This window comes from Pteropus vampyrus, unplaced genomic scaffold (genome assembly GCF_000151845.1).
Source record: "Pteropus vampyrus isolate Shadow unplaced genomic scaffold, Pvam_2.0 Scaffold387, whole genome shotgun sequence".
Taxonomy (NCBI): domain Eukaryota; kingdom Metazoa; phylum Chordata; class Mammalia; order Chiroptera; family Pteropodidae; genus Pteropus; species Pteropus vampyrus.
Window position 1 is genome coordinate 3946861 of NW_011889168.1, and position 14695 is coordinate 3961555.

At 45.1% G+C, this 14695-nt stretch overlaps 2 protein-coding genes across 3 annotated transcripts in view; one reads left to right on the plus strand and one right to left on the minus strand.

Moving 5' to 3' along the window:
- Positions 1-14695, minus strand: part of SYN1 (synapsin I) — a 53701-nt gene that overhangs the window by 9495 nt on the left and 29511 nt on the right. The window lies entirely within an intron of this gene.
- TIMP1 (TIMP metallopeptidase inhibitor 1) lies at positions 844-4655 on the plus strand. The gene is made up of 6 exons (XM_011380078.2): positions 844-1015; positions 1925-2053; positions 2734-2813; positions 3048-3174; positions 3381-3505; positions 4372-4655. The coding sequence occupies exons 2-6, from the start codon at positions 1933-1935 to the stop codon at positions 4540-4542; spliced, it is 624 nt and encodes a 207-aa protein (XP_011378380.1). The 5' UTR covers positions 844-1015; positions 1925-1932; the 3' UTR covers positions 4543-4655.

A 14695-nucleotide genomic window follows, 5' to 3' on the forward strand; every position in this document is an offset into this window, starting at 1 on the left:
TATATTCCCTGTGCTGTACATTGCATCTCCCTGACTTGCTTATTTTATAACTGGAAGTTCATACCTCTTAATCCCCTTCACCTATTTCACTCACTCCCCATCCCTCCTCCCCTCTGGCAACCTCCAGTTCTCTATGAGTCTCTTTCGTTTTGTTTGGTTGTTTTTTAGATTCCATATATAAGTGAAATCATGCTATATTTGTCTTTTTCTGTCTTACTTATTTTACTTAGCATAATGCCCTCAAGGTCCATCCATGTCACAAAACTTTTTGCTTCAAGTGAGATAAACCATGCCGAGTGCCTGGTACCCAGTTGGTGCTATGTAAATGCCGACTACTTACTTGCCTGTGTTTTCTGAGAGGAGTTAAGACCCAGGCCCTGGCTCCAGGCCACCTGAATTCAAATCCCAGTTCTGCAGTTTATTAACTATGATCCTGGATAAATCACTTAATCTCTCAGTTACCCCAGATTGTATTCCTCCTCCATTCACCTGCTTTATCTCCCTCACTGCTTCTAATTAGTCTCCTCCCTGCCTCCCCTACCCTTCACCAGAATGTCGGATCTACTAGAAATGTTTGTGTGCGCTTGGCACACAGTACACATGTTCATCGATGGAACGAATTAATTCGGGCTTCAGCCATGGGGAGTTTGGGGGCTGTGATTGGATAGACTTGGGAGAGAGTTCAGAAACTTTAGGAAATTGCACTGGGGAAATCCTGCCTCTAAGCCCTCCATTGCAAGTACTGGGGCTGGACTGCGAGGTGGGGGAGGGGGATGGCCAGGGCGAGGCCCAGGGGGAAGGAAAAGGAGGAGGGTGAAGCTCCTTTTCGGCAGCGCTTGGCCCGCCCCTTGGCCTCCACTGATGGTGGGTGGATGAGTAATGCATCCAGGAAGCCTGGAGGCCTGTGGTTTCCGCACTGCTGCCACCCCCGCCCCTTGAGTGGACATTTATCCTCCGCTGCTCAGGCCCTGCTGCCATCACCGCAGAACCAGCGCCTAGAGAGACTACACCAGAGGTAGGTAGGGGCCTGGGCGGCCCCAGGGCCTGGAGCGGGACTGGAGCTTTCCTGCCACCCGGACACCTGGCTGCTTAGCCTGGCCGGGATGGCGGCGGTACCAGGACCCTGGGCTGGCCAAGGGGAAGACCGGGTGGTGGTGGCTGGAACTGCTTCCCCAATCCAGACACTCCAAACTCCTTTGAACCTCTGACATTCATTCCAACTCTCCTAAACTCATAAGCCCCTAATATCAGATGCCTCTAAGCGGTAAATGCCCCTAAATTCCCTCATCGCCTCCTAACTTACCCACTCTAAACCTCTGAAGCTCCCTAAACTCTCTCAGCCCTCCAGTCTTCCAGACTCCTAAATCCCCAGCTCCCTAAACCTGGAAACTGTCTGCTCCCAAATCCCTCTAGCACCTCCTTCCTCTTAAACCCCCAAACTCCCTCAACTCCCTAAACTCCCAACCTCCTCCAAATTCCTCAGCCTCTCTCAACTATTCTACCTCCTCTCTCAATATGTACAACCCCGAAACTGCCAACTCCCTCAAACTCCTCCAGCTCCCCATACCCCAGATTCTTCACTCTCAACTCAACTTTCTGACTTCCCCAGCCCCCCTGAATTCTCAAACTTCCCAGTCCCCTTTCCCTCAAGCACTACAACCCCATAATCCCCCCACTAACCCAGTCCCCTAAATCTCTCAAACTTCACAACTCCAAAACTCTCCTGACCCCCTAAACTCCTGTGGGCTCTCATATCCCCCACCTAAAATTCCCAAACTCCACAACCCCTCAAGCCCAAGTACAGTCACCTAACTCCCCTCCAGGCTGCTGGAGGGCGGGTGGGCAGGATGGGGTGGCAGGCCTGCCAAAGTCTGAGGATCAGCTGAGCTAGGAGCTGCCTAACTCCTCCTCTCTACCTCTGCAGAACTCACCATGGCCTCCTTGGCACCTCTGACCTATGGCATCTTGTTGTTGCTATGGCTGACAGCCCCCAGCAGGGCCTGTACCTGTGCCCCACCCCACCCGCAGATGGCCTTCTGCAGCTCTGACCTCGGTAAGTGTACCCCATTTGCCCTCACTCACTGCTTTGTTTTCCCTGTTAATCCAGTGGGATTCATGATGGTGCTCACCTTTAAAACAGTTCCACTCAGCCTTGCCCTGACTCTGCTTTTGCCACACTGGCATCCTCATGCTTCCTTGATTACTCCAGGCCCAGTACCACCTCAGGGCCTTTGCACTGGCTGCTCCCCCTTTGCCTGGTACACCTGTCCTCCCAGGTATCCATATAAGCGACTACCTCAAATGTCACCTTCTCAAAATTTTAACCCCTATCCCCTAGTACTCCTGGTCCCCCTTACCCAGCTTTGAAATTCCCCATCATACTTAATACCTTTTAACATTCCATAGACTTATCTTTTTTGCTTGTGTTTAGTCTATATTTTCTTCACCTAAAACCAGAAGAATACCTGGCAAACAACAGGTGCTCCAAAATATTCGCTGAGTGAATGAACACGTAATGAATATATGAAAAAGGCTTAAAGCAGTGCCTGGCAAAAAGTAGGCACTCAGTATATAGGTGAATCAATAAACAAATGTGTAAATCTCCTAGTGTGTTGTCTGGCATCCAGGTTGCTATTTAAGTATGTGCTTTGCTAGTATGACTATTACGATCATTTTCTTTTTTATTGGCTCATGTAGTCCATTTGACTCATTTTCCCTCCTCCTTTCCTGCAGTCATCAGGGCGAAGTTCGTGGGGACCCCAGAAGTCAACCAGACCACCTCATACCAGCGTTATGAAATCAAGATGACCAAGGTATCCCACCTGCCCCTTCCTCAGCAGTTCCTAACACCTTCCTCCCTGGAGAGTGAGAGAGCGAGAGAGCGAGAGAGCAAGAGAGCGAGAGAGAGAGCGCGCGCGAGAGAGAGCGCGCGCGAGCCTGTAGCCATTGGTTGGCGAGGAAGTTAGCTATGACCTCACGATGCTATATGAAGAAGTGGAGTGGGAGGATTATATCAGTAAAACACTCTTCCTTTCATCCATTGGCAGATGTTCAAGGGGTTCAACGCTCTGGGGGATGCCCCTGACATCCGCTTCGTCTATACCCCAGCCATGGAGAGTATCTGTGGATATTTCCACAGGTCCCAGAACCGCAGCGAGGAGTTTCTCATCGCTGGTGAGGTCCCACCCCCTCACCCTTGGCCACACCCACCCATCCCTCAGACTCTGCCCGACAACCAGGCGAGGGTCTGAGGGATGAGTCCTAGTTGAAATGGGGTCAGCCCCCATTTCAGACTATCATAAGACCCTTAGCCAGTTTGTGCTCAGGGGATGCCAATCAGGCAATTAGAAGCTGCCTGTTGCCTCGCCCCTCCCCCACAGGACGACTGTGGAAGGAGCATATGCACATCACCACCTGCAGTTTCGTGGCTCCCTGGAATAGTCTGAGCTCTGCTCAACGCAGGGGCTTCACCAAGATCTATGCTGCTGGCTGTGAGGAATGCACAGTGAGTGCCTGGGTCCTGCCCACCATCTGGAGAGCACTCCTTAGACTCTTCCCCAAACCATAGCTTGTTTCTTGCTCTCTCTGGCTATTCTTTGTCCTTTTGGCCATTCCCCAAATTCTTGGGCTGTCCATGATCTCTCTTGCTGTTTCCCCAAACCTGAGACTGTTCTTCCTGAACATTTTGATTGTACCTTTGCCCCGTGTCTGATACCTGGGGATTCTCTGTTCCCTGGATTTTCTGGATGCTTTCTGTCCCTCTAACTCTTCCTCATGACTATTCTATAGTTCTGTGTCTGCTACTGACCCCCTGGGATTGTTTCTTGGTTCCATAGAATGTTCTCCGAGAACCCAAAGTGCTGTTCCCCAACCCATTGACTCTCTTCCCCAGCACATCTGATTGTTGTTCTTCAGCTGTGACTATTCTACACATGAGGGCAAATTACATTGCCCTTCTGACTATTCCAAGACTGTTTCCTGATGGCCCTGAATGTCTTCTGACCCAGTGAATGTCTCTGAGCCCCACAGCTCCTTCCTATGCTTAAGTTCCCCACTTGCCAGCTATTTCTTTATACTGCCAGTTGTTTCCTATCCTGTGAGACCGTTCCTCAGAAGACCTACCTGACTGACCCTGTAACTGCTTCCAACTACCAGGAAACTGATCCTTTTGCAAGATTACTGTCACCTCACTGAGCCAAATGACTATTTCCCCAATGGGAGGGGCTGTTCTTGAGTCTGTACCCAGGTGGGGTGATACTAGGTCTCCCCAGCAGCTCTATGTTGAAAGCTGAGGAGGGGAAAGTTCTGCTCTGTCAGGGAAGCAGGGGCAGGAGGAGAAGCCCTCAGATGTGCCTCTCTTCCTTCCTCTAGGTGTTTCCCTGTTCATCCATCCCCTGCAAACTTCAGAGTGACACTCACTGCTTGTGGACAGACCAGCTCCTCACAGGCTCTGACAAGGGCTTCCAGAGCCGCCACCTTGCCTGCCTGCCACGGGAGCCAGGGATGTGCACCTGGCAGTCCCTGCGGCCCCGGATCGCCTGAATCCTGCCTCCAGCAGAAGCCAAAACCTGCACAGTATTAACCCCTTTTCCCACTCCTGTATATCTTTCTTTAAGACAATGAAATAAAGACACTCAGCAGGCAGCGTCCCTGTATAATGTCTGGGAACAAACTCATGTCACTGATGACCTAGTGGGAGCACCCTGGGACCAATGCTGAGGGGATGAGGGGTGCAAAATGTTGGCTTTTTGTACTTTACATAATTTGAGGTATTGCTAATAATTCTCTACATTGGCATTAGCATTGGTGATCTGCAGTGTCAGTAATTTAACCTGCATCATCATCCACAGCTTGTTGGATAATCTCTCTACTCGATACTTTAAAACATTTTACTAGACTAATTCATAAGTCTTATTTTCACAGCGCTTTCTACTTCATAAATTGCCTGCTGCTGAAAAACCACTACCTCATTGGCAAATTCCCCTATTCACAAATCCCTCCAGTCAACAAGCTTATTGATAAATGCCTATCAATTGGCTAACAGCTCTCTTTGCCTTGGGCATTGTCCTGATGTCATCCAGTGCCGATGTCTTGCCCTATCTAAATCTGTAGGTGTTACTATCCCACCTTTAGGTTTTGTACTGTTAGTCTGACTTGAGTGAAAGGAGAAAGCCATAGGGGTCCTGGACCCCTTCCCCACATAACCCAGCCAGGTACTCTGGAAGAACAGGTAGCCCTGTCCCTTCCCCCCAACCATGGCCTGCGAGAGATTCCTTGGAAGTGGTTGTTTGGAGACTAGGAAAGATGGAAAGAAGGTATAATCTGGAAATCCCCAAGCTCTGCCCTTCTTGCCCTTCTCCTCCTTCTCCTACCTCTCTTCCCCTCACTCCTCTGACTAACTTCAACAGCAGTGGAGTGCAGGTAAGGGGTCAAAATCAGAACCAACCAGGTATGTCAGCCCCCACCCCCCAAACACACACCTCTCCCTACACAGCTATCCCCTCACCAAAACTGGGGCTTCTAGACCAGAGCCTTAACATTTCTGGCTTATCTTCCCCCATAAGACCTGAGCGAGAGACCCTCAAAACATGCCTTTCCTTAGGCCTTCCTTCTCCCACAGCTGATACCAGGCCCTCTGGGTCTTTCCCAGTCCCTGGCTCTTGCCTCTTACACTCCAAATGTCCTGACTCAAGTGAGGCCCCTGGGAGCCAGAAATTCAGATTGATACAAATGTTCAATGGAACACTCAAGTGATCCATTGACTTGAGTCTGCTTGAAAAAAGGCTCTAAAATATCTTCTTTGGTGAAGAAAAGGACCCCCAAATTCCCTCCCATCAGACTACCCATTGCTTCTGCCAATAAAAAACTCCTTTAGGGCACTCTGGTTCACCAAGCATGGCCCTTGGATCCTCTGTGGCCTGGTCCTTTTGCATTCCTGGAGATTCCCTCAGGGCCCAAGGTATGTCCTGGATGGAGATGGGTGGACTTTGAGCACCCAGTGCTTATCTGCCTATGCAGGGGACACCCCTGCAGCAATTTCTACAACACTTACACCTTGGTTATGCCCTGGGTGGATCTGAACACCATCCACCAAAAGGGGTAAATGGCAGCCTTCACTGATGGGTATAACTGTAAGGGAAGGGCCTGGGCCCTAGTGGTCATGGCACTATTGTCTCAGTTGCCTACAAGAATTTGGCAGCTCCTGACAGTTCACCAAACTCTAGTACTAACAGCTGTCTGAACTCTTATGCTGTTCCCTGTCCTCAGCACCAGTTCCCTGATCCCTCAGCTATTTTAACCCCTGGGAGGAAGGGGACATAGAATGTGGCAGTGAAAGAATGGAGCCCAGAGTGGAGGCCATTCTGCCAACCTGTCCACCTAGATCAAGACATCAGTGCTTCATGGACAGGGTTATTCTACTGCAGCCTTTTCCAAAGAATCCAGAGCAGCATACAAGGCCACCGCTCCCAGACCCTAGAAGGAGTTCTTGGCAGGATATCTGTAATCCTGGGGTCACTATATCTCTCCACCATTCTTCTAGAAAATCCACTAAAGTGAGCAAAGTGAGTTACACCTGCCCCAGCATTTGGTGTGTCTTTGTGCAAATCTCTGCTTGGGAGAGACTCTGATGGCTGAGAGGAAGTATATGGGGGCGACAGCCCTGTGAAGTGTGCAGCATGAGGGCCAGCTCAGTGGGTAGCCTGGGGGACAGCCCTTCCATAACTGGAGACTTAATACTTCTTCCCTAAAAGCTGGCCTCACAAGTCTCTACCCATAATCCTTCTGAGGTCTGTGCTAGGGTTGGAGGATGATCCATGGGTATATTAGCCCCTTGAGTATTTTTTTCAGGTCAAAACACATGAAACTCTTATAACAATAACTTTATATGCAATATTACTAATAGTGATTTAATTTCTAGACAAGTAGTGTAGTGTAATAATTAAGAGCATGAACACTGGATGGAGCCAGGTCACTTGCATTCAGATCCTGCCCCTTCATGTACTAGCTCTGTGTCCTTAGGGAAATCACATTACTTCTTTGTGTCTCAGTTTCCACATCTGTAAAGTAGGAATTAAAAAATGCCTAACTCATAGGCATAAATGTGAGCATTAAATGAGATCATACACGTAAAGTGCCTGGAACAGTGGTAGCCACATAGCACTTATGAGTATTAGTTATTATTAGTCGTATGATTAATATAATTTAATATATAACATTAGTAGTGGTAATTCTTATCAGTAATGATTATTTGCAATGTTTCAAATAATGTTTAATATCAAGAATGATAATTTACAATATTGGAAATAATATATCAGTAGTAATAATTTAACACACTCTGGAAACCTTAGTTTAACTTGAGATCCTGATAACTTCTCTCAGAGATGTTACAAATATTTAATATACTCATTTGTTGTTTTTCTTATTACTATGACATTTGTACACTGCTTCCCAGTGTGCAAATCCTCTTACTGAAAAATACCAACATTTTCAAAGACTTCTGAGGACAATCCCTCTGCCCAGAGGTAACGTTCCCCACTGTGCAGTCTTCACTGTGGACAATTCACCACATTGAGAAATCTCTGTCACCAAGACTACAGGTGACAAATCTCTAAGCCCTTGGTAAATCTTTCCTTTGAAAAGTCCCCTCTCCTCACTGTACAAATCCCTTGTTTCACAAATACCCCACTAACAAATACCTCTGTTGAGCTACTTCCTTATTCATAAATATCCCACTGACATATCCCCATTAATGGCCCCCGTTGACAAATCTCCCCATTCACAAATACCCAGCAGCAATCTATCACCCACTGATAGACCCCAGTAACAAATATCTCTCTTCATAATTATCCATCTATTGGCATTTCCCCTACTGGCCACTCAGTTGACAAATTTCTCTATTCATAAATAACTTTCTATGACATAATTCCCATTGACAACTTCTATCAACAATTTCCCCATTCATATATCTTGATCCACTGGCATATCTTCCCATTCACACATACCAGTCAAATCTTCCCATTCAGAAATACTCACCATTGCTATCTATCTCACTAATAAACTTGTTTGAAATTCTTTTCATTCATAACCCCCCCACCCTTTTGCTTCTATTGATCGAACCCCATTGATATATCACCCTGTCCTTAGATATCTCCAGTTGGAAAATCTCCCTGCTGGAACAGCTCTCAATAAATTACCCCATATGTCGAACTCCACCTCCTCAATGACGGATGAAGAGGTAGATTTCTATAAGATGACCAGCCCTTTCTTTTTATCAATAGTGACTAACACCTACAGCTAATTATCCAGTCCTGGATACTTCCTATGCCAGTAGTGGTGAAATCTGAGGACCAACCCCAATTACACTGTAGAACCCTCACCAAAGGAAATGATTAGGGCACAAATTCTCTGTAGATGTGGGGGTGAAGGTAGAGCTTTAAAAAGATTAGTTGAAAGTATTCATAAGACTCTGTTAGAACTCCAGACAAACTCCCCAACTATCAATTCCTACTCCAGTAGAAGGCTGAAGGTTTAATCTCTTGAAAGAGTAAAACAGAAGGTTCATGGGAGCAGGAATACCTATGTTGCACCTCCCTGTTGTGGACTATTTATCCACCACCGAGATTGGGCCTCCTGCTGAACCTTCATGGAGAGCTATAGCTCTGACAGAAGGAGGTGGGGCCATTGGTATCAGAAGCCCAGATTCAGTGTCTTTTCCCCCTACCACACCATGGGGACCTCCTCCTGACCCTGGGCCCCTGGAAAGCAGTAGTGTTAGACAGATGCTTCCTGAAGCCTCTCTTGTTTGAGAGTAAGCTGGCATGGGGAAAGGTCATATTTCAACTCTCTCCCACTCTTGTATCCCTCAGGCCTCTGCCATGAATCCCACATTCCTGCTGATCTTTGCTTTGCTCCTGGCTCTGTCTATGACCACCCTTAGGTAGGCCTTTGGGTACTAACAACCACACCCCCACACTGTTTGTTGTAACTCAGACATGGGTAAGTCTGGGTAGACCTCAGAGGGGCCTCCAATAAAGGGGCTCACAGTGAGGTTCCAGAAGGGTAAATAAAGTCAACTGAAATGGTAACAGCCTGGTGGGGAGGTGCTCTGCAAAGTGGTTTTTTTTTTAAGGAGTCTTGGGGATGAAGAAAATTTTGAATGCCTGAATACCAAAGGGTCCCCTGACACATATTTCCCACCCCTAGTCCTCATGGCTTAATTCCTGGGGCCCATCCTCCTCACTGAGATCATGCAGCATTATGAGTTCAAATCACCAGGGTACCCTGCCCATCTCTTCCCCATACCTGTCTCCCCACCAAAACACAAGCCCCTGACCCTGCTCTGGCTGAGGGAATGGGTTGGGTCTCTGAGATCCAAAGGCTACTGATGTGATACTCAGACCCCAGCCCCTCAGCCCATAAAAACTCTTCAGTATCAGTGTCCCTTTCTTTTTCCCCTTTCATAGACAATCAAGGTTCCCAGAGGAGTCTTGAACCTCTAGTTAATGAAAGTACCAGACTATAAAGAACAACGTGGTTTTATCTACATGCTTATCAAGAACAACTGTGGTGACTTTATGAGGAGAGATTCCCCTTTAGGAATTCCTCATCATGGGTCAGCCAGCCTGTCTGCACCTTGCATGGACTCCTTATCTTCAGGCCTCCCTCTGTCCCAGCCTTGGAACAAAGTGTCCCCTCCCTGGGGCACTGTCCCAGGTGCCACCCAACCCAAGATACCGTGTTTCCCAATTTCAGGCAACCACAGCACATTCTGTCCCTGACCCCTAGTGTCCTGAATCTTTTGGACTGACTACTTGGGAGGGTCATAGTCTGTCCTAGCCAAGGGACATCTGGTCACACTTTAGTGATCATCAGGGGATGATATTTCTAGGCTTCTTGAAGGATGGAAACTTGCACTTCAGGGAATGAATGGCGTATCTTTGAAAGTGGCTCAGGGAGGAACATATTAGGGAAGCTTCCTGAATATGTACAGGAAAAAATGCCACTGGTCCTTGAGTGTGCCCTTCAGGTATGTCTGCAGCCACAGCGCCAGCTCTCTCCCATTTTTTTTCTGCTCCCTCCTCCTGTTTGCCAGTCCCTATTTCCTTTCCTTATCTCCTGCTCCTTCGCCCTGCCCTCTGCTCCTTCTCCATGTTCCATATTGCTTTCCCTCCTCCTGCTCCCCATCCTTGTTCTCTTTCCTCCCTGCTCCCCACTCACCATTTGCTATTTTTGTTCATTGTTCCCTGATCCCTCTGCCTATCTTTAGTCCCTGCTGCCCTTTTCTGCTAGGAGCAGAAACTATGAGAAGAGTGTGGAATGGTGCTCTGCCCAACTACTAGGTGCTTCCCTGATACCCCTGCAAAGCCACATACCTGAATCCCAATCTTGCAGTGTCCATGGAGGGACATTTGCTTGGCTGAGCACTGGCAAGAAGAACATGAAACCATCAACTTGGTTGCCTTCCTTGGTGATTTTTGAATCTTCAGATACAACAGCCTCCTGCCTTAGATACAGACTTCTACTCAACCACGGTGAGTTGGGGACTCTCCACCTTCTTGAAACTTCTAAACCTCTCTAAGTCCACCAATCTCCCAAAGACTGTCAACTTCTAACTGTGATGGGGATCCATCTGGTCATGTTGTTTATTGACCTGGGTGCAGGTGACAGGAGTGTGTTTGCTTTGTCAAAATTCAATGAACTACACACTTATGATATGTTCCCTTTTCTGGGCTGATTATGTTTCAATGAAATTAGCCCCTCAAAAGAAAACACTTCACCCTATGACATATCTCCCTGTTCCTTCCTTCACTTCCTCACTCCCTCCTGACCTCTCTCTTTCACACATCCCTGACCCTGTTGATTCTTATCCCAAAGCACCCTCTCTTTCCTCACTGCATAAGGAGCATGAATCTTGAGCCCAGAGAAAAGATCGAATCCAGAGAGACCTTGGGTTTGGACTCCACCTGCAGCATTATGAACTCTCTTTAAATATTTGTTGAGCCATAAATCACCTGGAGTGTAGGTAGCAAGGAAGGTGAAATTCCTATTCCCATAGCACCCCCTACACCTAGGTCTATATGACCAGGTTGATGTAAGCAGATCACCAGGCTAGAAAAGCTGGGGGGCAGAGAAGTCAAACTATGCTTAACAGGGTACTCCCATGAGCCCCACCCTTGACAGGTGACTACTTAGACACACTGAGTTGAGCAGCTCTGAAGATTCCTGGTGCTCTGCAACCTGTATAGGAGTAGGTGTGGTAGCAAAGCCAGAGTCCCGATATGTGCCTCCTACCACATGACGGAGGCTGAGAACCTTCCCACCAGAGCGTCAAAGTAGAGAATGGGGGAAAACTACTTCTGCAAATCCAGGCCCAGTTTTTGACCCTCCGTGCTGCACAGTAGGGTGGGGAACAAAAGAAGAAATGGGTTTGCGAGAAGTCTAATACCTCTGCCACCACCTGCCACCATTACCCACCATTAACTCTGGCTTCTTCCTAGCTAATGAAGTTCTGTTCTTTCTGTTTCTGACAAAAAATAGTCTCTGCATAGCTACAGAACAGCCAGGAGGTGTGACTGCCTTACTAGATATCAGTAATTAATGAGAAAATATAGTTATTAAGATAGTACTGCATTGGTACAGGTATAGAAAAAGTGACCGGTGGACTAGAACAGAGAGTCCAGAACCTGCCCCACACATATATGAGATTTCAGTATATGACAAAGGTGGCATAGCAGATCAGTGGAGAATAAACAGTTACCTCTAAGGAAAAAGACGAAACTGGATCCCTACCTATCTCACACTGTATATGAAAGTGAATTTTGGTGAACACATGTAATAAAGATGTTCGTAAGGGTGCTACTTGTTTGCTATATTGAGAATAGTGTTATGTAAATGAATAGATGTGATGGCCATTCTGTAATGTATGTAGAGAAGTGTTAAAGAACACCTATAATAAAGATGTTTGTAAAAATGTTTTTAAAAAGAACATCAATTTCAGACAAATGAAGAATTTAAATGTCAAAAACAAAGCTTGCCACTTTTATAATTTACCAAATTTCCATACAGACCTTTAATTTTTCTTCCTTTAGCCTGTCAGCATTGTACTGTTTAAATTAGAAAAGCTTCATAAAATATTTGCTGGCAGAGGCATTAGACTCCCTGTAGCCTGGTACAGCTAGTCCTAACCACCTACCAAGCTTTTCTTTTTCAGGGTTTTCCTGGATATTATTGCATGTTTGCTTTTCCATATGAACTTTACTATCATTTTGTCCAGCTGTAGATAAAAGCTTGTAGGTGTATTTTGGGAAGTCACATTAAATTTATAAATTGAATAAAGACCTGAGAAGGGAAACTGCCATTTTCGTGATGTTAATTCATTCTATCCAAGAACAAGGAATGACTTTCTATTTGTGTAAGTCTACCTTTGTATCTTCCAGGAATGTTTTAAGCTTCTACTCATTTAAGGTTGCATACCCCTTGTTGACATTATCCTGAAGAATATTATCTTTTTTCTTTTGTTATCATAAATGGGGTTGTTCCATTATACATTCTATCTGGTTATTTGTGTATATGAAAACTACAGATTTCTCTATGTTGGTTTTATATTCTGCTATGTTACTGAATTCTTTAGTTATTTGAAATACCTTTATTATTAGTTCTCTAGGGGATTTCCAGGTGTGCTATCATATCATCTATAAATAGAGATATTTTTATGTCGTTACCCATTCTTACAACTATAATTGCTTTTCCTAGTCTAATTGCATTGGTCTAACAACTTCAAGTACAATACTGAAAAGGAATAGAGAAAGTGGGCACCTTACCTTATTCTTTATTTTTAAGTTTATTGAGTTAACATTATTTAATACAATTATATATTTTTAGTTATACATTATAATTTGAAATCTGTATATTCTGCTGTGTATTTACCACCCAAAGTCCAATTTCCTTCAGCTACCATATATTTGATCCTCTTTCCCCACTTCACCCTCCCTCTACCCCCATATATTTGACCCCCTTTAACTGTCTACCTACCCTCTCCTCCCCCACCCCTACCCTCTGGTAACGACTAGACTATAGTCCATGTCCATGAGTCTCTGTTTGTTTGTCCTGTTCATTTGTTGCTTTTAGGTTTATATTCCACACATAAGTGATTTCATGTGATTTTCAACTTTTTCTGTCTGGCTTATTTCGCTTAGCACGATTATCTCGAGGTCCATCCATGTTGTCACAAATGGCAGTATTTCATCTCTTCTCACAGCTGAGTAATATTCCATTGTATATATGTACCACAGATTCTTTATCTAATCATCTATCGTAGGACACTTTAGTTGCTTCCATGTCCTGGCCACTGTGAATAATTTTGCTATGAACATCGGTGTGCAAATATCTTTTCGATAAGGGTTTTCAAGTCTTTGGGGTAAATATCCAGTAGAGGGATTACTGGATCATATGATAGATCAATTTTTGGTTAATTGAGGAACCTCCAAATTTTCCATAGTGGTGGTACTGATTTGCAGTCCCACCAGCAGTGTATGATGGTTCCTTTCTCTCCAGATCCTCTCCAGTATTTGTTATTACTAGTCCTGTTGATTATAGCTATTCTAACAGATGTGAGATGGTATGATATTGTGTTTTTGATTTGCATTTCCCTAATAGCAAGAGATGTTGAACATCTTTTAATGTATTTGTTGGCCATTTGTATGTTTTCTAGGGAGAATGTCTGTTCAGGTCCTCTCCCATTTTTTGATTGGATCACTTGCTTTTTTCTTATTCTTGAGTTGTATGAGTTCTTTGTATATTTTGGGTATTAGGCCCTTATCAGAGGCATTGCTTGCAAATATATTTTCCCATTCGGATGGTTGTCTCTTTACCTTGTCGACGGTTTCTTTTGCTCAGCAGAAGTTTTTTAGTTTGATGTAGTCCCATTCACTTATTTCAGCTTTTACTTCCCGTTTTTGACGTCAAATTATAAAATCTTCTTTAAGTCCAAGGTCTTTGAGTTTAGTTCCTATGTTTTCTTCTATGTATTTTATTGTTTAACATCTTATTTTCAGGTCCTTAATCCATTTTGAGTTAATTTTGGTGTGTGGTGATACACAACAGTCCAGTTTCATTCTTTTGCAGGTGGCTTTCCAGTTTTCCCAGCACCATTTATTGAAGACGCTTTCCTTTCTCCACTGTATGTTTTTGTCTTTTTTGTCTAAAATTATTTGCCCATATAAATATGGGTTTACTTCTGTACTCTCGATTCTGTTCCACTGGTCCGTGTGTCTGTTTTGCTGCCAATACCATGCCTTTTTTATTTATACCTACAGCACCAGTCTTCCTAGATGGTCTCTCATCCAAGTGCTAACCAGGCCGACCCTGCTTAGCTTCCGAGATAAAACGGGATTGGACGTGTTTAGGGTGGCATGGCCATAGACACCATGCCGTTTTGATTACTGTCGCTTGTTAGTATAATTTGACGATTTTTTTGTTCTATTTCTTTAGAATTGCTGATGGGATTTTGATAGGGATTGCATTAAATCTGTATAATGCTTTAGGTAATAAGGTCATTTTAACTATGTTGATTCTTCCAATCCAAGAACACGGAATATCTTTCCATTTCTTTGTATCTTCTTCGATTTCTTTTAATAGGGTCTTGTAGTTTTCATTATATAGGTCTTTCACATGTTTCGTTAGATTTATTCCGAAG

Bases quoted from the DNA above. Each gene is read 5' to 3' on its own strand.
- TIMP1 (XM_011380078.2), top strand. From the start codon at position 1,933: ATGGCCTCCTTGGCACCTCTGACCTATGGCATCTTGTTGTTGCTATGG. The intron at 2,814-3,047 runs GTATCCCACCTG...ATCCATTGGCAG, and splicing joins ATGAAATCAAGATGACCAAG to ATGTTCAAGGGGTTCAACGC. The intron at 3,175-3,380 runs GTGAGGTCCCAC...CCTCCCCCACAG, and splicing joins CGAGGAGTTTCTCATCGCTG to GACGACTGTGGAAGGAGCAT.